General features: G+C 42.5%; 2 protein-coding genes across 2 annotated transcripts; both read left to right on the top strand.

The window, feature by feature from the left end:
* The first annotated feature begins 16697 nt into the window (after positions 1-16697).
* Positions 16698-20686, top strand: LOC148881064 (uncharacterized). Its single transcript, XM_088963309.1, has 3 exons — positions 16698-18059; positions 18918-19077; positions 20289-20686. The coding sequence occupies exons 1-3, from the start codon at positions 17801-17803 to the stop codon at positions 20533-20535; spliced, it is 666 nt and encodes a 221-aa protein (XP_088819435.1). The 5' UTR covers positions 16698-17800; the 3' UTR covers positions 20536-20686.
* Positions 20687-20822: 136 nt separating this feature from the next.
* Positions 20823-23797, top strand: LOC148881063 (uncharacterized). The gene is made up of 2 exons (XM_088963308.1): positions 20823-23152; positions 23443-23797. The coding sequence occupies exons 1-2, from the start codon at positions 22477-22479 to the stop codon at positions 23475-23477; spliced, it is 711 nt and encodes a 236-aa protein (XP_088819434.1). The 5' UTR covers positions 20823-22476; the 3' UTR covers positions 23478-23797.
* The last annotated feature ends 1048 nt before the right edge of the window (positions 23798-24845 follow it).

Here is a 24845-nt window from a genome sequence, read left to right as displayed (position 1 = left end):
ATGCTGGAGGGAGCATCCCCACTTAGTGATCGGTCCTTTAGTTCACGCAAATCCGAAGAAGTTATCACGGACGAGCCACATGCAGGGAAACTTGCACGTGTGGTTCTGGCCGGGGTTTCCTTCGGTATCTAATAACCTTGCTTCTACTCGCCGCTGGCGCACCTCTCCTAACTATTGCCCATTTATTCTGGAATAATCTTTTTAGGAGGGACAATTCTACATATTTCTGCCAAATCCTTCTATTATTAAGTACGGCTGGTACCATTTCGATGTGTTTCGATTCTTCTGAACAAGAGAGGTTTGATGCTTCTGAATCCATTGTATTAATTCCACTTCCTACTCGAAGTATGCTCTTTATGATCCCGGCTCATGATTCAATTGCCATGTATTTAGCTATTGAGCCTCAAAGTTTATGTTTTTATGTGATCGCAGCATCAAAAAGAAAGTCTGAATTTTCCACGGAAGCCGGCTCGAAATATTTGATCTTAGGTGCATTTCCCTCCGGAATATTATTGTTCGGGTACGACCGAACAACTTCCGATATCTATTAATATCTTTTCTTAGAATGTTATTGTAAAATATATAGATAGATATCTATATCGTAAACTATCGGATCGGGTACTACTTAGATGTGAAACTTGCAGACCTCATTGGTTGTGATATTGATCTTACGGGGGAAACCGAATCCAAGAATATATAGACTTGTAGAGACCCTCTATGTAGTTGTCTATCTAGGGCGATCGATCTACATCTTTCCCCATAGCCCTGGGGCTGTGTCTCGATCTCCTACGTGCGAAATCTTAGGGACTAGTTCCTATGGAGATTCCCCTTGGTCTAATTCCACGACGGAGAGTCGGCGTGGCGTAAAGTAAAGATTGGGGGGAGTAGAGCAAAATCCCCTTCTGGGGTATTCCGAAGGTGTAACTAGGCAAAGAAAAAGGGGCCCGATACTTCAACTAGAGGAGCGACCAGTTGGTTCACCAAACCCCGACCCAGCGTCACACGTTCTCCAGGTCCGAAGGGATCCAGTGCCCTTATACCGACTCCTCCCGGAATTGCGTTATCAGAGCCGAGCCAGGAATGGCCGTTAGTAGACACCCACCACTTTTCACCGGTTAGAGAGGCCCTCTTTAATACATTAAGAAAAGATGTTCACAGGGGCCAGAAAGACTCGGTCATAGGAACTTAGACTACCTACGCGCTGGTAAACGAAAACCACCTCGACCGGATCTACCGAATGAATCAGGCCACCCCTTGCCTTGAAAGAATTCACACGCGGCCACCAGCTTTCCCAAAATAAGGGGAGATCTGCTGCTTACTGCCCACGGAAACATCCGACCTATACTATAGTCAAGTCGTCCCGCATATCTTTCTGATTTCCTTTCCTTCTATTCATCAGATTTTTTGCTTTGACCATAACAACAGTGGTGGATGGTGTTGGCTAAAAAAGGGGGAGAGAGGAGAGCCTTGGGGTACGCTCGCTTCTGCATTTTTGTTTAGGTTCTCTCCGTTTCGTGCGTGAATGGCGGTTCTCAGATGAGGGAATCGTTCCTCTCTAAATAAAAATAGGCTACAATGCTTCTATCGATAGAGCTTTCACGTCTGCGCATAGAATCGTTTTTTGCCTTTCCATTCCGTTTTTACCATATCATGGGCAGTTGGGTCGGAATCCGTGTGATGGTTCGAGAGTGGTTTCCAATATTCTTCGCATCCCTTCGAGGACAATTTTGTCCCGCGGTAGTGGTCGCGTCGTTTTTGGCCCATTGCATTAGTTTCAATTCATATGTTACCATTCCGAGGATGAGGCAGGACCCTCGGGTATCGTCGACGTACCTTCCGAGGGTGAGGATTGAGATCGTCGGACTATTTGGAATGTAAACAAAGTATATATATATATATATTTTGAATGTAAATAAAGTGTTTTGTAATGAAACGTTCTTTTGACTAAGTTGTTGTCACCCTCTTTTTCTCGCACTGACTATATTGTCGAACTGACTATGCTTCTGATAATGAGATGCCAAGGTCCTTGTTAACTCGTTATTATTTTGCCTTTTCGTGTCCATGAAAAGGTGACTAAGTCTTATGGTGCCGAAGTCCTTGTTAGCTCATCATTCTAACCCTCAGGCTCTGATAGCGACTCCTAGTCCACTTCGCTTGGTAATTTATAGGTAATATCATCTTAAGTTAACGACGTTCCATGCTCGGGGTACTTGTTTGCCATCTAATGTTTCGAGCTCGTATGCGCCCCCGAGCGCCCTTCCCAATTCGGTCCAAGTTTGCCCACGCCGGGCTCGGGTGTCATGATCTTACGGAGAACCAGGTCGCCGACGCGAAAGTTCTATTTTTTTACTCTGGCATTGTAGTACTGAGCTACTCTTTGTTGGTAAGCTGCGGTTCGGATGTATGCAAGGTCTCTTACCTCGTCCAATAGGTCGAGGTTGGTACGCAACTCGTCTCCGTTTGTCTAATCATCGTATGCTTCTAGCCGCAGTGTAGGTACTTTGATTTCCGCTAGGATTACCGCTTCAGTGCCATAGGTGAGGTTAAAGGGGGTCTCTCCCATGGCGGTTTTTTCCGTAGTCTAGTGAGCCCATAGAACACTTGGTAGCTCGTCCGCCCACAACCCTTTAGCTCGGTCATGTCGCGCATTCAGTCCGCAAATAATAGCTCTGTTCATCACTTCTGTTTAACTGTTTGCCTGCGGGTGCGCGACCGATGTGAAGTTCTGTCGAATCCCCATATCTTGGCACCATTCCTAAAACTTGATGTCCTCGAACTGCGTGCCATTGTCGGAGATCAGTACCCGAGGTAACCTGAAGCGACATACTATGTTCTTCTAAAAGAAGTTTTATACGTTTCGAGCGGTGACTGTTGCGAGAGGTTCAGCTTCTACCTACTTTGTGAAGTAATCTACCACCACCACTAGGAACTTTCTCCCACCTGTTGCTGGCTGGAATGGCCCCAGGAAGTCGATGCCCCATTGCGTAAAGGGCCATGGACTGGTGAGATACTTGAGGTCGTCGGCAGGCTGATGGTGGATATTGGCATGCTTCTGACACTTGTCGCATTTTTTGACGAGCTCGATGGCCTCTGCTTTCATCGTTGGCCAGTAGTACCCTTGTCAAAGTGCCTTTTTGGTGAAGGTCCTCCCCCCCAAGTGTTCGCCACACAGACCTTCATGAGTGTCGCAGAGTATGAGCTCGGCTTCGGCAAGTCGCAAGCAACGCAGGTAGGGGAGTGTGTAGGACCGTCGGTACAGTCATTCGTCTGTTATGATATATTTGGCTACCTGGCGCTGCACCCTTCTGGCTGCATTGCGGTCTGCAGGGAGGGTTCCATCTAGCAAGAAGCTTGTGAGTGGGTCGATCCAGTTTGGCTCTACTTCAAGGATAAGAGCGACCTCCTCTACCCCACCGAGAATTCTAGGCCGAGGTAAGTCCTATATGTACATGGTTCTCATTGCGTTGTGACTGATGCTAGCTAACCGAGACAGGGCATCGGCCTCAGTGTTCTCTTACCTCGGGATTTGCTTGATGATATGTGACTGGAAGTTGAGTAGAGCCTCCTTTACCTTTGCCAAGTAGGTGATCATAGTTAGCTCACATGCTTCGTATTCGCCCGTAACCTGGTTGACTACAAGCTGAGAATCGCTGCAGATAACTATATGTTTCGCTCTTACCTTTTGCGCTAGGGCCAGCCTAGCTATCAATGCCTTGTACTCTGCCTCGTTGTTGGATGCCGCGAACTCAAAGCGTAGCACGTATTCCAATTTTATGCCACCTGGGCCACGTAGGACTATTCCAGCCCCACTGCCCTATTGGTTCAAGGAGCCATCTATGTGAAGGATCCAGGGCTCCTCATCCTAGTTCGCATTTGGCCTAACTAGGAGAGATGCCACCCTGGCTGCTACTTCACGGGGTTCAAACTTTGGCCTGGGAGCTCCGGGCTCATCCGAACTGGGGATCTCGGGCTCAACTGGCCTAGGGACTTCGAGGCTGAACGTGCACTCGGCGATGAAATCTGCTAAGGCTTGGACCTTAATAGCAGTTCGTGGCTTATACTAGAGGTCGTACTCGCTGAGCTCGATGGCCCACTTCATCAGCCGATCGGAAACCTCTGTCTTGAGTAAGACTTGCCTCAGAGGTTTGTTAGTCAAGACGGTGACAGTGTGAGCCTGGAAATATGGGCGGAGTTTCCGAGTTGCAATTATCAATGTGTATGCCAGCTTTTCTATCTGCGGGTATCTCGTCTATGCTCCCTGCAAAATTTTACTAACATAATAGATGGGTCGTTGGACCCGATCTACTTCTTTTATTAGTACCCAACTGACCACCTCGTTGCTTGCGGAGAGGTACAGTTCCAAGACCTCGCCCTCCTCGGGCCTGGTTAAGACCGACACACTAGTGAGGTAGTTCTTTAGCTCGTCGAAAGCGAGCTGGCAGTCTCAGGTCCATTCAAATCCTTTGCCTTTAATTGCTTTAAAGAAAGGTAGGCAGTGGTCTGCCGACTTGGACATGAAGCGGCTCAGAGCGGCTATGCGGCCATTTAGCTTCTGAACCTCTTTTACTTTTCGGGGTGGTCTCATATCTAGGATGGCCTTTATCTTGTCCGGGTTGGCCTCAATACCCCGCCAGTTGATGATATACCCTAGGAACTTACCCGAGGTGACTCCGAAGACACACTTGTTTGGGTTTAGTTTCATGCTAAACTGACGCAGAATTTGGAAGACAGAATCTAAGTTTTGTATTAATTCATGTGAAAATTGTGTCTTGACGACCATGTTGTCTACATAAAATTCTATCTTCGTGCCAATTAAGGGCTGAAATAGCTTATTCACGAGTCTTTGGAAGGTCGCCCCAGCATTCTTCAGTCCGAAGGGCATGACCTTGTAGCAGTACAGGCCAAACTCGGTTATGAAGGTGGTTTTTTCCTCATCATACTAGTCCATCCTGATTTGGTTGTAGCCCGAGTAGGCATCCAAGAAACTTAGCAACTCATGTCCCAAGGTCGCGTCCACTAGGTGGTCAATTCTGGGGAGGGGGAAGCAATCTTTCGGGCAGGCTCGGTTTAGGTCGGTGTAGTCAATGCACATGCACAACTTGCCGTTTGCCTTTTTTACCAGCACTGGGTTGGCTACCCAACTCGGACAGTGAAGTTCCCTTATGAAGTCTACTGCGAGGAGCTTTTCGACCTCCTCGTTGACCGCCCTCCAGTGTTTTGGGGCTAAGTTGCGTTTCTTCTGTCTAATGGGTTTGACTACAGGGTCAGTATTAAGTTTGTAATAAGGCTGGAGTCAATACTGGGCATATCGACCGTGGACCATGCAAAAATATCTAAATTTTGAAGTAAGAAACTCACCAGTTCGATTCGTAGAGGTTCCTGGACGGAAGTACCGATCTGTAGTGTCCGAGCCAGGGTCCGCAACTGAAGTTGGGATTGTGACCATTTCTTCTATGGGTGAAGCTCGTTCTTCGCCTTGCTCCGTAGGCCGCTCTAGTTCGAGGTCGTCGGCCACTTTGGTTTTTCCCTTCAAGGCGACAACATAGCACTTGCGGGACTCAAGCTGGTCGCCCCGCACTACCCCTACACCGAAGTCTGTAGGAAACTTCATTGCCAAGTAGTAGGTGAAGACCACTGCTTGTAGGACATGAGTGATTGGCTGCCCTATTATGGCATTGTATGGAGAGGGGGTCGCAACCATCAGGAAATCGTGGTTGAGTCTGACCGCACAGGGCCATGTGCCGACTTCCACAAGTACTATTATTTTTCCGAGGGGCCTGACTTCCTCTTCATTGAAGCCCACCAGAGGAGTGTTCGTGGGCTTTAGCTCGCTTCTCTGCAACTGAAGCTGGTCAAACGCCGACTTGAAGAGAATGTTCGCCGAGCTGCTTGAATCAACAAGCACGCGCCTGACTTCAAAGTCGCTGATCCTTAGTTTGATGACAAACGCATCATCGTGGGGGTAGTGGACCCCTCACGCATCGTCTTCCGTGAAGAAAATCGGTTCCTCTGTCTTTGGCTTCTTTGGAGGATTCTGTTCTTCTCGGGCAGCTTCGCGAACTGACGCCCGGGCCGCTGCCGAAGTGCAACCCGCTACTACTAAACCTCCCACTATCACGTGGATGGTTCCCCCAACTGGCCTCTCCTCCGGAGGCTATCTTTGTGACGGTTTGGTCGGCCTGCTACTGGACTCGAGGGCATCCTTACCGTGCTCCCCTTGCCGACCTGTATTATTATTATTATTATTATTATTATGTTGTTGTTGTTGTTGTTGTTGTACAAAATTTCTCAAGTACCCGCGAAGGATTAGTCCCTCTATCTCGTCCCGAAGATTATTACAATGCTCGGTACTATAACTGTGGTCTCTATGGAAACTGCAGTATAAATTTTTGTTCCTCTCGTTGGGGTTCCCCTTTAGGCGAGGTGGCCACTTTACGTATGGGGCTTCTTTGATCGTCATCAAGATCTCAGCCAGCTTCGCGTTTAAGGGTGTGTAGTCCGTCCGAGCTGCTAAGGGAGTTCAGAACAGCTAGCTCGGCTTCGACTCCCAAGCTAGATCTTTCCTCCTTCTGTCATCTGGGTTGGGGGGCTTGCCTTCCCTCTTCCTTTTCTCGATCCCGCTCTCGGTTCTCTGGTTGATCTCTTCCTTTGTTCTCATGAATTTATCCGTGAGTTTGAGGAATTCAGCTACAGTCGCGGGTTGGGTAACTACCATGTGCCACTTGAACTCCTTGTGTGTCACTCTTCTCTTGGCTGCCGCAAGCTGCACCACGGGGTCCAGTCGTGGTATCTGCAAGCACGCATCATTGAACCGCTTGATGTAGCCTCGGATGGACTCTCCTTCTCTCTGGACTACTCCGAAGATGCTCTCCTCAGTTCTGGGGCACCGCTTGCTGGTAACGAAGTGCGCGGTGAAGACATGCACGAACTGGGTCCAGCTTCTTATTGACCCGGGGGCCAAGTTCTTGTACCAGGTGCGGGCCACCCCCTGAAAGTGGTAGTGAAGGCCACACACATGCATGATTCACTAGCCCTTGCTAGGTGCATTTGGGACTAGAAGGCATCAACATGGTCGTTGGGGTCGAAAGACCCATCATAATTGTTTAAAGGGGGGTGTTTGAAATCTCTGGGCATGGGGACTGCAAGGAGTTCTGATGAGAGGGGGGAAGGGACTGAGAGAATAGGGGCAGCTTTTACCTCGTCCGAGCTTGTCTCTTCTTAGCCTCGAAGTTCGGGCAGGATGCGGGTGGTAGTTCGGCGACTTCGCCGGTATCTTCGTTGCTGAGTGGGCCTGGTACTGGCGCTGCTGGCTTCGGTGTTGTTGAGCTCGATGGGCCCGGACTGTTGGTAGTCCGCCGCTAGGACGCTAAATCGGTTCTTCGTGGGCGGGAGCTCAGACTTGGAGTGTCGGGGTGCTGACTTAGCAGGTGAGCTGCGAGGCGGTGGTGATTTTTCTTTCCCTCCGACCCGGGGATGAGGCCCGTCTCTTGGAGGGGTTCTGAAGTTGGGAGGCTTCTCCCCGATGAAGGCGTTCGCCCTGAGGGGAGGGCTTAACCGGCTTTGGAGTGGGGTGCCGAGGTGGAAGTTGTGGTTGGTTTAGAGGCAGTTGGGGGAACTGCTATTGATAGTGATACTGAGAGATGTGGTGCAATACTTGGTGCTGCTGGAGCTGATGCTGCTGGAATTGCTGCATTTGGGCTTGCATTGCCCGCGTGCACTACATCAAGTCATCAAACTGGTTTCGGCTAGTCGCTAGGGGGACAATAGTTGGTTCGGTAAAGGTTGTCTTGACAGGGAGAGGAAGGGGGACGTTCATGGTGGGAAGATTCACGGGCGCCACTGTTCGTGGCGCATTCAAGCTGGGGATCCCATCCACCGGAAGGGGGATGGTGAACTGTCCGATGCACACCATGGGGACTTGAAGTTGTTCCCTGGTGGCGTTCATCTTTGTGCTATGTCCGGCATTGTTGGAAGAAGCCATGGGTGTTGGCATTTCCCATAGACGATGCCAATTGATGGAGCGCAATCCAGCCGGTCCTAGCTGTCAACGATCTTGCCTCTAGCTGGAGCGGAAGGTGCCTGAAACGAGGAAGAAAGCGAGTATCTCCGGGGAGGAACCCGGTGTGAGTGCTCTGAAGCTCAAGTTAGTATCTTCTCAAAGGCAAGATAAAAAACCAGATGATGCAAAGTTATCACATACCTCCTTCTTGGGGGGAAGAGAGCCTTTTATAACTACTTCATGCACTCATTCCCAAGCTCCTGTCAGGTCGGGTATCATTACCTCTGCACTTCCGTTAGTTCGGGTGTCATCACCACTGCTGGGGCAGACAACCGCCACTGCTCTCTTTGTGGAGCCGTCTCTGTGACTGGAGGTGGCGGTGGCAGGTGGCCGTTGAAGTGCGGTTTGTTGCATTACCAAGCATTCTCCTCAAACAAGAGAGAAGTGACTTACCGCATAACTTAGCATCACCAAGTATTCTCCTTAATAAAAGGTCCTAATGTTGGGACGTGTATTGGGAGGAATTGCCACTTTTCTCTTGTTTTCAGCTTTTGAGTTATGGCTTGTTGCACAACATTATTTGTTCTGAAGACATGATGGTAATTTATTTGTTCAAATTCTTTAGTTGTTAAGATAGGGGAAGATTCTGTGTGAAGTTAAGTAACATCCTAGCATTTGTGGCTCAAAATTTATTGTCGAAAAATCCACCTTAACGTCTACCTCATGTGTACAATGTTTCCTGAAAATTGTTTTCCTCATTGTGGCATCTGATCATTTTGCCTTTCTTGTACTGTACAGAGGGGCTTTGATCTGCAATGGTTATCCTTGACATTCTCCAAGGCTATCTTACTAGGCAATGGCCTAATTGTTAGGAAATTTCTTAACTGACACACTAGATTTTGGTTTGGTTGGATGGCCATTACTCTATTATTATGGAGTGAAAATTATGGAAATCCTTTAGACAACAAGGACCTACTTACCCAGTTTAAGGGTGATGCTACAATTATTGCTTCTAGTGAACCCCTTATACAATTTTAACCTTTATTTCTTTGAGCATCATTGTTATTTGGTGAAATTCAAGCCTATAGTTCACAATTGGATATATGCATGGCACAAGGGAATAAAACTTCATTTAGGCTCAATTTGGGAAGGAATGCAAATACAAATATTGAAGAAAGGTGGGAATACATCATATGAATGGTCGAACCATGCTAGATGGTTGGTGGAATTTCAAAAATTTTCTTTCAACCTTCCGGGAATCATATTCTCAGTTTTAGAAGAACTGCACATTTTTAGGATCAATCTTGCATTGAAACCGGGTCAGATTTGAAACCAAACAAGAGGGAAATGTATACCTAATATGGATTCCAAAAATGTAGCTCCCAAAGTGGTAGTTCATGCCCAAATCAAATCCCAAAACCAAATTCCATTGAACATGGTGCAACTTGGAGTGAAACTGGTTCAATAATGCAGTTTTTAACAAAACTGCAATCCAACACTTAGGATCGAACTAGGGAGATGAGCACGGTTTTTCTCTGTTTTATTTTTTTTTCAAAAATCAGAGAGAGAAATGATCAAGATCAGTTCCAAATTTAGAGATCGAACTAGGGTTTCTTGGGCGGCAAGAAGAGAAGAGAAAGATATGAAAGCAGAGTTATCTAGAGTAGTTCGATCTCTTCTTCTCTTAACCTTTAATCAGCACCACTCCTAATCAAATTAGGAGGTTTGATCCAAATCTTTATTTGGATCCAAACTCTATCATAAGATAGGTCTTATCCTCTTAAGAGAATGGGTGCTCCATACCCATATTCGTCCATGCCACATGACAGTTTAAGCAATCATGTGACATCTTGATTAATCATATTAATCATGGGCTTTAGGCCCATTAATTAAGTGGCTCACAACCCAAGAGTGTTGCTAGCCTATTTAGGTTTAATTTGTATGGCATGAGACCCCAACAAGGACCTCACATAAGCCCATGTAGGTTCAGGCCAGCCTTTGTTAAAAGGCTTGGTCGAATTCACTACCAAATGTAGTAAACCCCTGAGCTCATCACTATGGGCTCAAAATGGGTCCAACATTTATAGTTAAATGATCATTGGGACCAACCATCATATGAAGCCTCAAGGACAATGGACTTAAGTAAGACATAGCTCATTAGGTAATCAGCCCTTAATGGTCTCTTACACTTAACCTCTCAGCCCGCAATGATTAAACACTGCTCAATAGAGAATGACCTCTCCCTTGACTACAAGGTGCAATGTCACACTCTCTGCTCAAATGGGTCTTGGGAATTAAAACCTTTTGCAAATATTTTTTTTAAACATAATATATATACATATAAATATATTTTTCAAAACAAATCTTAAACACGGTTGAAATCTACTACCAGTAGTTTTTGAAAGAAGGGTAGGATCCATCTAATGGACGCCATGAAGGGTGCGGAATGGGTGGGCGAATTTTAAAAATTTTCCTACCTTCTCCCAACTGGGAATCATATTCCTTAAATTTAGAATACAATATTTAAGGATTCTACTTGAACCATAACCAAACCAGATCTGAACCAAAAGGAAACATGAAGGATTATACCTGATCCAGAGAAACAATATCTCCCAAAGAAGATGCCAAGATCCGCTCATGCTGGATCCTTCGCAAGAACCCACCGGAAACTCTGAACACTGAATCCTTTTCAGTCTTTTCTACAAGACAGATGTCAAGAATTGATTTCTTGACTTCTTTCTCCTACAAAGATCGAATCTTGCAAGAGTGGTTGGCGGCGGCTAGAGGAGAACTCTTGGGACGAAGATGGCTGAACAGCTTTTCTTCTCTCTGGAGTTCTTGAGATCAAATCTCTGTTGCAGAGGACTTTCTTCTCTCTTGGAAAAACTTGGTTCGAAATCTGGTATATTCGAATTCTTTTTCTCCTCCTTTCTTCTTGATTAAGAAATCCTCCTAATTAGGAGTTATCCCAATCCAAATCAACATTTGGATAGGGGTTAATCCGACATGCAGATTAAGTTAGTTTACTCCTGATCTTATCAGGAGGTTACCATATTCAAATCTGATTTGAATTTGGTCTCCTAGAGTGGATAAGGTCATAAGCCCAATCCTTTTTACTAACATTAATCTCAGATTTGCCCCATAGATGGGTGATCATATCAACCCAGCTCGTAATGGGCTTTTGGCCCATTAAGTGTTCAGTGTTTAATTAGTTTCCAATCTGTTGCCCAGTTGAACTTCTTTGTATGGCGTGGGACCCAAGCATTGATCTACACACCAGTCACATGGGTTCGACCCAACCTTTATTACAAGGCCCAGCCGAATTCACTGAAAAACTCAGTGACCCCCTTGAGCCCATCACATGGACCCTATGGGCCCAACACTTACATTAAGTGGTCCATAGGCCAAGCCATCTTATAAAAACCCAGGGACTGTGGGCAGGTGCAAGATTAGCCCATCAAGTATTATCCTAAATGGTCTTACACTTAACCTCTCAGCCCTTAATGATCAAGCACTGCTCGATAAGAGAAGACCTCTCCCTCGGCTGCAAGGAATAGTGCCACACTCTCTACTCATATGGATCACGGGAATTAAAACCTTTTGCAAATGTTTTTGAAACCGTACATACACACACACACACACACACACACACACACATATATATATATATTAATTTTACAAAACAAAATTCCAACGATTGAAATCAACTACCGGCAGTTTGGTTTCCATCAGAGAGAGTGCATTCCCGATCATTACCATTGTCCAACAAAGGGGCTGATCCTGTCACTATGATCACTCACTCAGATGAATTCTTAGACTGCCCCAACATGTCCAGGTTTTGACCCCCACTAAGGATCTCACTGATTGACATATCAAAGACAGCCCGATCTGACACCTAGTGAAGTGTCATAATCGAGTCTAGGGGTCAGGTGTATATTTCCAGTTTTGCCCATCTGTCTCCAAGGTTTAGGGCAATACTGAAAATCTGGTCCGGTTCAAGGGTTCAAGCAATCCCATACTGCATGTGCCTTGGGTCTTACCCTGATGGCCGAGACAAGCCATCCCAACACTTGGTGGCACACCAGTATCAGCCTTGGCAGGATAAATCTCCCCAAACTTATCCAATGGCTGTGAACATTTAAAACTAACACAAGTCTCTATAAGTGTCCAATTTTAGGGTCTTACACAGAAATATACCAAACAACATGAATCAAACATGTACTTTATTTATTTACACTAAATGTCAAAAGTACATCAAATTGGATTGAAGCTAAGGGCATACAAAACTATTAGACAGTTTTGGTTTCCATAAGAGAGAGTGCAGTTTCGATCGTTCATTTTGTCCAACAAAGGAGCCAATCCTATTACTATGATCACCCACTCAAGTGAATTCTTAGACTACCCCACAAGTTTTGACCCCTAAAGGATCTCATATCAAAGAAAGTCCGATCCGACGCTCGATGTAGTATTATAATAAAGTCTAAGGGTTATGTGTAACTTTTCAATTTTTCCCATTAGTCTCCAAGGTCTAGGGCATAACTAGAAAATGGTTCGGGTTCAGTGTTTCAATTAAACACACACTACATGTGCTTTGGGTCTTACCCTATCAGTTGAGACAAGTTGCCCCAACTTCTTTGGCAGCATATTAGTGTCAGCCTTGACAAGATAAACTCACAAAGTCTATCAAACGACTGAGAACATTCTAAACTAACACGAGTCTCATAAGTATCCAGTTTAAAAAATAAATTCACAGAAACATACCAAAAGTTATTGTTTACTTTTTGACTTTTCCCCCTATCATTGTTTCTTTTGTGTGTATATTGGGAGTTGGGGGGAGGTGTGAAGGAGTTTGAGTCTCAAATGTCCATTTAGCTAGATTGTCTTTTATTACAGACTAAGACTGGTGACTGGTATCTTGTGAACCCAACATTTTAAAGCTATGGTTTAACCGATGGGTCCCTTATTTGATAATTGAAATGCCTGGTTGGCCTACCGAACCAGTAACAAGAGAACTTTCCGGTTTGACGTCCGGGTTGCGGTTGGTTTAGAAACATTGATAAACTTAAAATTGCTGAAAATTTTAACCTCTTGCTTCTGAATTTGTTGTAGAGTAACAGGATTGGACGTCATCAATGAAAGGAAGAGGGGGACATAGAGACAGAGCCGTTAAATATTTGATTGGTATTATGAAATTAAATGGAACCCACAGAGAAATAGAAATTTGGAAAAAGGTAAATCTTTTTTGTCACTTGCTGTTGTAGCAAAAGTCTAAATAAGGGGAACTATAGGAAATATCTTGATTTGTTGAAGAGGGGATAGATTTCTATATCTATCGGATAACTACTTGGCAAAGGCTAGATTCCAAACAAATAGCAATATATGCAGTAAAGAGTGGGAGCTGGGACTATTTTAGCTGCTTAGGATGCTGTTACAATATACTAGCACCCTGAAAATAACATGTATATGTTGGTTTTAATTTTTGGAGAGTTCAATTTTCAAATATGTATTTCATTGATCCCTTAATTTCTAGGGTTCTTTCTTCTTTCTGCCCCTCCCTTTTACCGTTTTTCTTCTTATTCTTTTTTTTTTTTCTCTCTCTCTCTTTTGCCTCCTATTATTGGTTCATGCCCATCATTAGAGAGAGTTTCAATCAATTCTCTAACTAGCTCAGCTCAATATGTAGTGATCTCTTTCTCTCTCTCTCTAATGATGGCCTCTATTAAACATAATGGTAAGCTCTCCCTTACCTCTAATCTCGCGCTTAGCAAATTGATTGAAACTTAGGCCATGTTTGGGAGTGCTTAAAAATAAGTATTTATTTGGGCAGGGACCACACCAATAAGTGCTTATTTTAAAAATAAGTAAGTGCTTATTTTTTAAGCCCAAATTTTTAGTTTTTTTTTAAGTGTTCATACAATAAGTACTTATTCAATTTTTTCTCCCATATTTGTCCCTAGTTAATTTTTCGAATACTAATTATAACCCTTTTACAAAGACTTTTATAAAAGTAATTTTATGAAAGTTATTTTTATGAAAGTAAAGTACTTTTATGAAAGCACTTTTATAAAAAGACTTTTACGAAAGCATTTTTGTAAAAATACTTTTACATGAAAGCACTTTTGTAAAAGTACTTTTATGCAAGTATTTTTATAAAGTACTTTTGTGAGAGTACTTTTATAAAAGAACTTTTATGAAAGTACTTCTATTAAAGTACTTTTATGAAACCACTTTTGTAAAAGTGCTTTTATAAAAGCAGTTCTATCAAAGTACTTTTATTCATTCACTTTGGATTGAAATTTTGAAATTTTGATAAAAAATGAAGAGCAAAAGAGTCGCAATTGCTTATTTAAGTGCTTATTGGAGAAAAAGACCACCAAACACCCAATATAAAATAAGCACTTGAAAATGTTGGGTGCCAAATGCAAATAAGTATTTATTCGAATAAGCACTTGTTTTTAAGCACTTATTCAATAAGCACCTACTTTTAACATAAGCAATCCCTAAGGTTTTAAAAGGTTTCTTCATTTGCTATTTGAAGTAAAATAGTTTCTTCACTTTTTCTGATTGAAAAAATGCACAAATCAATAGCGGAAGCAACTAGCCCTGTTGAGTAAACCATGTGAGCTCTCTAATCTCTGTCTTGAAAATAAAAAATAAAAAATAAAAAAGGCTATGAATAGTTTGATCATCTCAATTTTGGAACTAATACATAAGGCTGCAGTACAACTTTCATTTGCACTAGTTAAATGCTTGAGAGTGCAAAAGGGTTCGTTTAGTGTAAATTCTAGTTTTAATTTTGTTCCGTATTTGGCTTTATAAAAAAGGCTATGAATAGTTTGATCTCAATTTTGGAACTAATACATAAGGCTGCAGTACAACTTTCATTTGCACTAGTTAAATGCTTGAGAGTGCAAAAGGGTTCGTTTAGTGTAAATTCTAGTTTTAATTTTGTTCCGTATTTGGCTTTATCTTATTTGTTTGTGAGAAAATAAAGGAAGTTAAATGGAAAAGAATGGCGGTAAGAGAAAGGTTATGTGACTAAGGAATAAAGTAGGAGGAATGTGGTCCTCTCACTTTATATGAGAAAGAATTGAGGTTGGAGGAAGGTTTGTATTAATTTTGCAGGATCAGTTTTTGGAATGCAAAATTTGCACACTAACAATGAGTTCGAAAAAGATAAAAAGTACAAAATTTGTATCAGGTAGAAATGTGAATCTAACATATCTATGCTATATTTTAAAATGCAGTTGCCCATGTAGAATCCTCAAATTGCCTCTTAACCTCTCTAACAAAGCCCTTAGACCAAAGGCCTTCTTGCTCAAACAAATGACAGTATATATGGAGCAATCGTAAGGTTATCTTCATGCCCTTGCCATTGTCAATCACATTCAGGGGTGAAGCCAAATATATTGGTGGGGTCTTTAGCCCCCCAACCCCAAACTTTTTTTAATGTTGAGTATCACTCTCTAAGGTTCCTCTAACTAGATCTCAAATTAAGTTAAAAATTTTGTAACTATAATAGACCCAAACCTTCTTGCAACATTTCTCTCCAAACTAAACCTCATCTATTCCCTGTCTCATTTTCTTATTTAACTTCCCCAAAGAAAAAGAAGAAAGAAAATTCTTGGCTTGGCCACTGATCACACTTTTGCTGTAGCCCATGGTGAGAAGTTGCTATATGTGAATTTAACTGAATAGAAGTCTTGAATTTTGTTTCTTGCAGTTTAGATGGAAATATATTTCATTAAAATCAAAAGGCAAACAGGATGGAAAGAGAGAGTAACCCTCACCTCACAGAGGTACAACTAGCAATTAAAACAATCAAATTACAAGCTGACATCCGAAATAACTCCCTGCTTGTACAAGTCAATCCACGTAAAAAGACACCTTTGGATCTTGCCAATAACAATCTTAATTAATGGGGACTAGAAGTCTCTTGCTCTTCAAAGTCGTGGCCCATGAAGAGATGGTTCATCGAGCAGTTGCCAAATTAACCAGTTTTGATATCATTGTCTTCTAAGTCTGGTCCACCTTAATTTTTCCTTCTCGATCCCTTCCGAAATATCTGCCCAATCCTTCAAAATAGATGTGATTATTCTGGTTCTAGAAACCCATAAAAAATCCTTAGAGCTGTTTGGTTGCAATGAACATCTATATCAAATATAAATTTTAGACAATGATCCAATTTTTGTACTTTTTTTCTTTTTGTAACTATAGTAGGAATGGCAATGGGGCAGGGTGGGGATGGAGAGCCTCCCCCCATCCCGTCCCCATCTCCATCCACACGGGAATCCCCATTCTTCGTGATTTTTTATAGTGTTAATCATTTTGTTTTTGTTTTTATTGTATTTGAAAATAAATAAAAATAAAATAATTAAAATTTATAATTTTATTAAAAAATATTCGAAAATATTCAACCATATTTTTAAAAATATTAATATATAAATATATGTATATATATACATATATAACGCATGCATACATATATACATATATAATGTATGCATACATGTAAATATATATATATATATATATATTAGTGGGGATCCCACGGGGAAAAATCATCCCCATCCCCATCCCATTCAGGGCAAATTCCCACAAAGATCAGAGAAATGGGAAAAATTGCTATCCCTATTTTTCACCCTTACCTGATGCAAAATTTGCATTCATTGATAACAAAAATTTTGTATCCAAAAACTGATGTATAATTTGCATTCTTTCACATGAAATAGGGATTGCTGATTACATTGCTGATTACATCATTGCACTTCCTACCTTTCTCCTTTCTCCGAGCATCTCCGTCCCACCTTGCCTTGCCCTACAATTGCCCCACACAACGTGTGCAATTGACACCTGCCCGTTAGCCCCAAAACGATCTCATTTGAGCTTCTCCCATATTCCCACCCCCTGAACCTTAAATCGGAGTCTCTGACCCCGCTTGATTCTCCGCCCTCATCGCTTCAAATCAGAGAAATCCTCTTTTGATGTTTTGTTTTTCATTTCAAACTAGACACTTTTTTTACCATCTTCTACCTCTTTCTCTGGCACCTGCCATTGCTCCAGCACCGGTGAATGCTCTAACACCGGTGTTTGGTTGAGCAATGGTTTCTTGAAGTATGCTTAGTTTTTTCTTCATAGAGCACTGGTTTCTTGAAATGAAAAACACCCACATAAAAAATGAGGGTTGGAGCTTGCCTGGTAACAGTGGCTGGAGCAATTGCCGGTGCCGAAGATGGGGGGCGGAGATCCGAGCTCGGGTTAGAACCGAGGTCAGAGACTCCATTTGAGGTTAGGGGGCCGGAATTGTGTGGGGCGAGGCGCGGTGGGGCGGAGATGCGAACTCCCTTTCTCCTCCCTGAAAATCGACATTCCTTCCACCGAGATTTGGTTTAACAGTTTAAGTTTCAAAGTTTCATGCGGATCTGCTGAGCACAAGCGCTAGCCACTTAAGACATAACCCCACAGCCGCACATTGGGAAGATCTTGCCGGTGAATGACAATAAATGTGTTTACGCGTTACAGTACACAGCGTTTAGTCAAAAAACAAAAAAATTCGGGGCTGCTAATTACGTAGATCCAAGTCTGACCACACAACACAACATGAACAAAAACTCCTCAATCGGTCAATCCTCATCTTCATCTTCATGTGACAAACAGCGCCGTAGTCCCTCCATACGCTCTCTGCCCGTTACCGTTACCCGTTATAGCTGTTAGTAAATTTTTGAAGTTTCCCGCAATTAAATTCTACTTTTTTTTTTTTTGTTTTTTGTTTCGCGGGAATAATGACAACATGTGGAAGCCATGGTGGCGGAATCCATAGAATATTTTCAATTTTCAACCACCAGAAAGAAAGCGAACTTCTCGTTGGGTCGGTTTACTTGTTGTGGAGTTGTTTTGCTTTCTCGGTTCTCTCCGGCTCTTCCTTCATTCATCGTCGTCACCTCACCGCCACAGAGAAGTCCACCCCAGATACTGAGATTAATGGAGAAATTATCAACAGATCTGTCTCTTAAAATCTTTTTCTTCTTAGATCACCAAAATCTTGCAACCGCCAAACAAGGTCAGAGCTCAGAATTATACTTATGGTTTCTAAATTTGAGTTTTGTTTTTTTCCCTAATTTTTCCGATCATTTATATTATTCTGGGCCACATCTGAATTCTTGATCTACATATTACCCTTGTAAAATGGGGTTGTCGAATTCACAACGAATTGGGCATTTTTGGTTCTCCAAAACTCCCAATTGCTCTTTTCCCCTTTACTGCGTTCATCCTTCTCCCTTCTGAAGCTAAATTCAGCTCTTGATTTGTGATGCATCTAATTATGTTGGTTTATTTGTAAAGAGAAGAGATGTGACGACTTGAGTGAGCTATCCCTGGTTGCCCAAAGCGAAGAAATCCAGGAGAAAACAGAAAGACAAAAAAAGAAAAACAAGTTTTACTGAATTAATCAGCTCCATATCAAATCATACAAGCGGAGATGATAATTCAATCTTGCGTGCCAGCAATAGAAATATCAAATGATGCACAAAAAGGGGGAGGGACACGGAGATGATAATTGAATTCGTTTAGGGCCCTTTGGATCAAAAAGATACTGAACCTATCATGGGAACCACTCGTCTATTAGATCCCTTTCCACAAATGGCCGAAAACCTGTGAATATGGAAGTTGCTTTTTCTGAGAATCAGGAATATAGAAGCTTATCATTTACTTATTTCAGCTGCATTTACCATATATGCCGATACTGGCCTTGGCTTCACGCTAGATCACCACGGAAAGGATCTAATCCATCTGTTTCCCTCTCTCTGCACTCGATGCTTGTTTGCAATATTAATCACCACTCGTTCATGTTAATGATTTGATAAATGCCAACTTTCTGTTTGTCTGGTCATAAGTAAACAAAGTAGTTTCTGCTGTAAAGTTTGCAGGAAATGGAGGGTCTTAGCCTCGGACAATATTCTGTGGCGCAACCTGTTCAAAGAGAGATGGGGAGGAGATCATGCTGCATTCTATGCTCCAACAGATTCCAAATTATGGAAAGATGTCTATGAAGTGCAAGATCGTTGTGAACGTGTTGGATTGTAAGTTGAAGCTCCTAATGAATAAAGAAATAAAAGCTTTTTAGCTTCCCAAAAATCCCAATAAATCTATTAGCAAGTCCAATAATGTTACCATGATTTCTACTATTACATATGTTAATAGTGTTATATTTAATCTATATCGTTTATATTATCATCATAAAGAAAGAAAGTTGTTATTTCTATGCTCTACCAATGAGAACTTTCCACTAGCTTATTCATCAGTTTCTTGGTTTCCCTCGTAAACTTCTGAAGATGAAAAAGAAAAATTGACTCCCCACTTTGTGTACTTGACATAAGAGAGTTAAGAAATTTAAGTGATAATTTTCAATTTTGATCTTCTTTCTTTGTCACTTCTATGCTATTTAAGCTTGCTGTATGTCTATTTATGATGTTGCGTATACTCATGATATAATTATGTCTATGGCAATATTTCTTCCTCTGTCTCTGTGTCATCTATTTTATGCATATAGAAGAACATGGTCACTGACTGCTTTGAATTTTTTAATCCTCTGGCTAATCTTGAAATTCAACTATTTATGCATTGGACTGATGTAGGAATTGAGAAAAAGATGGCTGTGGATGCCATGCCACTTATTTCTGATTGGCCTTGCTGGGACTATGTTGAGCAGCAACAGCTAGTCCCAGTGATGTTAGTGTTTTGTTCCCTATCTCTTTATGCAGTTTCGACATGGTATAAAATTATTTCTTGTTGTTGAGTGAGTTCGAATCTGTTAATACGAACTTGTGTCTCGGGTGTTTTGAAACCACATAACTTAATTTTATTTTTTTTTCTCAAAATTGGTCAGGAGGTCGGTCTTAGGCCTGCCTAACCCCCTGAAAGTGGCCAAAAACCCCAAAACCCCTGTATTTAGAGTGTCAGTCAAAATTTTGGGAAGAAAGTATCTGACTGGAGGCTTACTGCTCATTGGTTTGCCTTGTTAAATATCTAGGGAAACCATTTACAGCTTGAGTTATTTCCAAATAATTTTCTTTATATACCTTGCATGTTTGCATGCCTATTTGCTTTGTGTTTGCACATGCTTTTCTGGATAATGGATGGATTCATGCAACTATGTAATAGAGCACTAAAAATAATGTGGAGCTTTGTTACCTCAGCCTACCATCTTGATCGATGGAACTTGTTCTTTAAATATTTCTTTTCTTAAATATTACATGTTTGAATTGAAAGGCATTGGATCCATGGTTGACAGGGGATTGAAAATCGTTAGAGAAGGTGATGACTATTATCTTGTTCACCAAGGAGAAATTCAACGCCATTTGGGTTCTAGGAAGAGCAGAAAAGGGGCAACTGGTAACTCCAATTTAAAAAGAGAATTCATTGGGGAAATACCCTCAGGAACAGAGGAGCCTTGCTTAGGTATTCTGGACAAAATCCTGTTTTTCATTGGTGACTTGGAAGTTGCCTCAAGAGATATAAAACGGACTCGGTTGCTGTGACCGGTCTTGGACATGCTTGATTACACAGATTCTGAATGTAACTTTTGTATAAATCAAGGAAGAAATCTCTCCAAGAATATCTCAATTATGCAAGCCGTGCTATATTATTGTAGATATGTACTACTAATAATAATATGTTATTAGATCTGTATGGATTTTTGTTCTGTTTGTTTTGACGGGAGGTTTCTTATGCTTCCATGTTGATGTTATTGGATCTGTATAACAGTTTTCCACTAACAATTCCATGCTAGCACCAAAGGAAGAGAATCCAAAAAGAAAACAACTATTGGTCTGTTGGATTGGTTCAGAATTCTCTTGTAACAACTATTGAACTGTTTGCCGACTAAAAGCTTGAAAAGAAAGAGAAAACAAAATCTTAGCTCTGTAATCGTTCAGTGTTGCCATTATGAGAGTCCGTTTCAGATGATTTCGTCCCTTAATCTAGATTGGATCAGCAATCCAAAGGAGACTGCAACCTTCGCGCATATGGACCTTGATTCACTCTATTATTCTTAATTAAGGAAATAATAATATTGGGAAACCAATCTCCACGTAACCTTCCTACCGAAACGCAACCTTCGGTGGGAACCTTCTTGCATGCTGTATTCCTAGATGTATTTAGAAAATCAACTCCTACTGAAACTAAGTCTCCTACTTGTATATATAGGATGTACCTTTCAAAATAAAGATACAAGAAGAAGAATTTCCACAAAGTTTTCATGGTATCAGAGCGAAGGTGCTTCGAGAAGTAAAAGAGGAAGGTCTGTCGTCATTCCTCTGTCGGCCAACGAAAACAGAGCAGTGGCACTGCACCCGTAACTGTGCTCTGCACTCTTCCTGGGCGAAGCAACCCCGCATCGGATGAAATCCTTGTGAAACGGTTCGGTCTCTGAAGCTATGAAGTTCTGTGATCACAGGAGGTACAAGCGGCGCGAGAGTACCATTTTCAGGCACCGTCGTCACCGTCTTTCTGTCGACAAACAAAAACAGAGCAATGGCGCACCCGTAACTGTGCGCTGCACTCTTCCTGGGCGAAGCAACCCCCCATCGGACGAAGTCCTTGTGAAACGGTTCGGTCTCTGAAGCGAAGAAGTTCTGCAATCACAAGAGATACAAGCGGCGCGAGAGTGCCATTTTTAGCGTCTTCTCTCTGTCGACAAACAGAAACAGAGCAGTGGCGCACCCGTAACTGTGCGCTGCACTCTTCCTGGGCGAAGCAACCCCCCATCGGATGCAGTGTTGGCTATCAAGGCATGCAGAAGAATCTTGGTGACAAAAACCATTGAAGCCGAGCCTGACCGCAGCAATCCTAGAACTTGACGAGAGTATCATCGCCACACCTGAGAATAGATAAAGTTTATCCTGTCCGGGGTACCGAACAAGTCGAACCGGGTGAGAGTGGTCGCGCAGTTGTTGCAGGGGAATCTGTTCCTTGAGATCGAAGACTTGGACGAGTCTAGACTCGCCTACCGCGGCCAGGAGCTTTCTGTCAACAGATTTTCCACCATGACCGGTGGAGAAGAAAACAGGAAAGGTGCAGGGAGGGACATGGTCATCTTCTCGTAATACTACTTTCACCCGTCTGACAACCCTAGAATGATCATCTCACCTGTCCAATTGAAATGTGAGAACTATGAGGAATGGGCAAGATCTTTGAGGAACGCCCTCAAAGCAAAGAGAAAGCTCGGGTTCATTGACGGAAAGTTGGATAAACCAACAGATGATTCGATCGATATCGAAGATTGGTGGATGGTGAATTCAATGCTGGTTGCATGGATTTTCAATACAATCGAACCAACCTTGTGAATCACTATATCATATACGGAGAGTGTGAAAGACTTATGGGAGGATCTGCGACAGAGATTTTCTATCGGGAATGGACCGCAAGTTCATCAATTGAAGGCTGATTTGGCTGCTTGTAAACAATAGGAACAAACAGTGATGGCTTACTACGGAAAGCTAAAGGTCATGTGGGATGAGCTGGCAGAATATGATCCAGTACCCGCATGTCGCTGTAGCGGTTGCAACTGCAAAATTGCAACCATACTTGAAAAGAAGCGAGAAGAAGAGAGGGTGCATCAGTTCTTGATGGGTCTTGATGACGCAACTTATGGCATCGTACGTTTGAATATTTTGAGCATAGAGTCGTTGCCGAATCTGAACCGTGTCTATGCAATGGTCATTCAAGAGGAGAGGCAACAAAGTATAGCCAAGAGCAAAGAAGAACGAAGTGATGTTGTGGGTTTTGCAGTACATGCTGGTGCAAAAGCAGCTGCTGCACATACAAAGGATAAATGCGTGAGCTGTACACACTGTGGAAAATTCGGACATGAAGCAAAGGACTGTTTCCAGGTGATTGGATATCCGGAATGGTGGGGAGATAGACCACGCTCAACTGGGAAAGGAGGAGGCCATGAGCAAAGTGGTTCAAGCGGACGAGGACGAGGAAACAAGGCAAGAGCAAATGCTGCCCAAGCAGCGGGAAGTGAGACTGGAGGACAGAAAGTTGGAACCACAAATGATCATGATCGCAACGGGTTTTCGAGGCTGAGCGGAGATCAATGGACAACCCTTCTCAATATTCTGAATTCACATAAATCTGGTGAAAAACTTTCCGGTAAGAAAAGTTCTACTGATTTGATAATTGATTCCGGGGCGTCACACCATATGACTGGAGAAATTAATTTGTTGATTGAAGTCCAGAATATTACGCCGTGTCTGGTAGAACTTCCTAATGGGAAGAAAACTATCGTAGTGAAGGAAGGGACTTTGCATTTGGGTGGAAATATTTATTTGCATCATGTGCTTTTCGTACCAAGAATGAATTGCACTCTTATTTCTGTAGCTAAATTATTGCAAGAGATAAATTGTACTGTCACTTTTACTGACAAGTTGTGCGTGATACAGGACCAAACTTCGAGGACTCTGATTGGAGCGGGTGAGCAATGTGATGGGGTCTATCAGTTCAGAGGAGCAGCACCGATTCGAGCAAATCAGACAAGTGGAATAAGTGAATGAGAGTTGTGGCATCGCAGATTAGGGCATCCGTCTAAACAGATATTATCTCATCTTCCTAAAGTAGATAAATTAAACAGTAAACCTGAAAGTGATAAGCCATGTGATGTTTGTTACAGAGCAAAATAGACTAGGAAAGTTTTTCCTGAAAGTAAACATAAAGCTGATGATTGTTTTTCTCTAATTCATTGTAATACATGGGGTGCTTATAAAGTACATGCTTCTTATGGTGCCGTTTACTTTCTAACCATTGTTGATGATTATTCTCGTGTTGTGTGGGTTTACCTGTTACTTGAAAAAAGTGAAGTAACACATATTGTTGAGAATTTGTGTCATGGCAGAATGCCAATTTGGCAAGCAAGTCAAAACTGTTCGAAGTGATAATGGAACAGAGTTTAAAAGCCTGAAGTCGTACTTTGAGACTCATGGCATTCTGCATCGAACTTCCTGTGTTGGAACGCCCCAATAGAATGGTTGAGTGGAGAGAAAGCATAGGCATATTTTGAATGTTGCGAGAGCATCGAGGTTTCAAGCAGGTTTGCCTATTCGTTTTTGGGGAGAGTGTGTCTTGACCACCGGATACTTGATAAATAGGACACCTTCTTCCGTACTTGACGGGAAGACTCCGTATGAGGTATTGTTCGGGATGACACCTCAATACGAGCAAATGAGAGTGTTTGGTTGTCTCTGCTATGCCCGTTGGAGCCCTCGAGATAAGAATAAGTTTGGAGCGAGGAGTAGGAAATGCGTTTTTGTAGGCTATCCCTATGGGAAGAAAGGTTGGCGCATATATGATGTTGAGAGCGGTGAATATTTCGTCTCCCGCGATGTAGTCTTCCATGAAAATATATTTTCATATGCCGATGATTTAGAAGTACCTCTTGAGCCCGGCAATTGCGGCTATAGTTGATAGAGGAGGAGCAAGGCAATGGAGGGGATGTGCAGGAAGTGGAAGCTAATGGCGGTGATGATAGAATTAGTGTGGATCCAGCACCACAAACAACACCAAAAGAGCAACTTGGTAGGGGACATCAACATTGCACGCCATCTGTTTTATTAAAGCCCTATGTGACCTACACTACTCGATGTCTGAAAGACCCCATTCGCACTCAAGCCAACTCTAAATCAAAGTCCTCAGGTACGACTCCCTATCCCATAGCAAATTATGTGACATGTACTAACTTATCTGCTAAACATCAAGCTTTCTTAGCTACAGTCATTGCAGGAGCCGAGCCTACCAGTTTTTCTGAGGTAGTAAAAAGTGAGAAATGGATAGAAACTATGAGGAAGGAAAT

Source organism: Nelumbo lutea, chromosome 1 (genome assembly GCF_056320005.1).
Source record: "Nelumbo lutea isolate HS-2025 chromosome 1, American lotus-T2T, whole genome shotgun sequence".
NCBI lineage: Eukaryota > Viridiplantae > Streptophyta > Magnoliopsida > Proteales > Nelumbonaceae > Nelumbo > Nelumbo lutea.
The sequence above is the reverse complement of the archived record's forward strand: the minus strand, read 5'-3'. Positions and strand labels throughout refer to the sequence as shown.

Excerpts from the sequence above, each read along its gene's own strand:
- LOC148881064 (XM_088963309.1), top strand. The coding sequence starts at position 17,801 with ATGGTGGCGGAATCCATAGAATATTTTCAATTTTCAACCACCAGAAAG. Across the intron at positions 18,060-18,917 it reads TCTTGCAACCGCCAAACAAG|TTTGCAGGAAATGGAGGGTC; the intron begins GTCAGAGCTCAG and ends TCTGCTGTAAAG. Across the intron at positions 19,078-20,288 it reads CGTTGTGAACGTGTTGGATT|GGGATTGAAAATCGTTAGAG; the intron begins GTAAGTTGAAGC and ends CATGGTTGACAG.
- LOC148881063 (XM_088963308.1), top strand. The coding sequence starts at position 22,477 with ATGGCTTACTACGGAAAGCTAAAGGTCATGTGGGATGAGCTGGCAGAA. Across the intron at positions 23,153-23,442 it reads ATCTGGTGAAAAACTTTCCG|GACCAAACTTCGAGGACTCT; the intron begins GTAAGAAAAGTT and ends TGCGTGATACAG.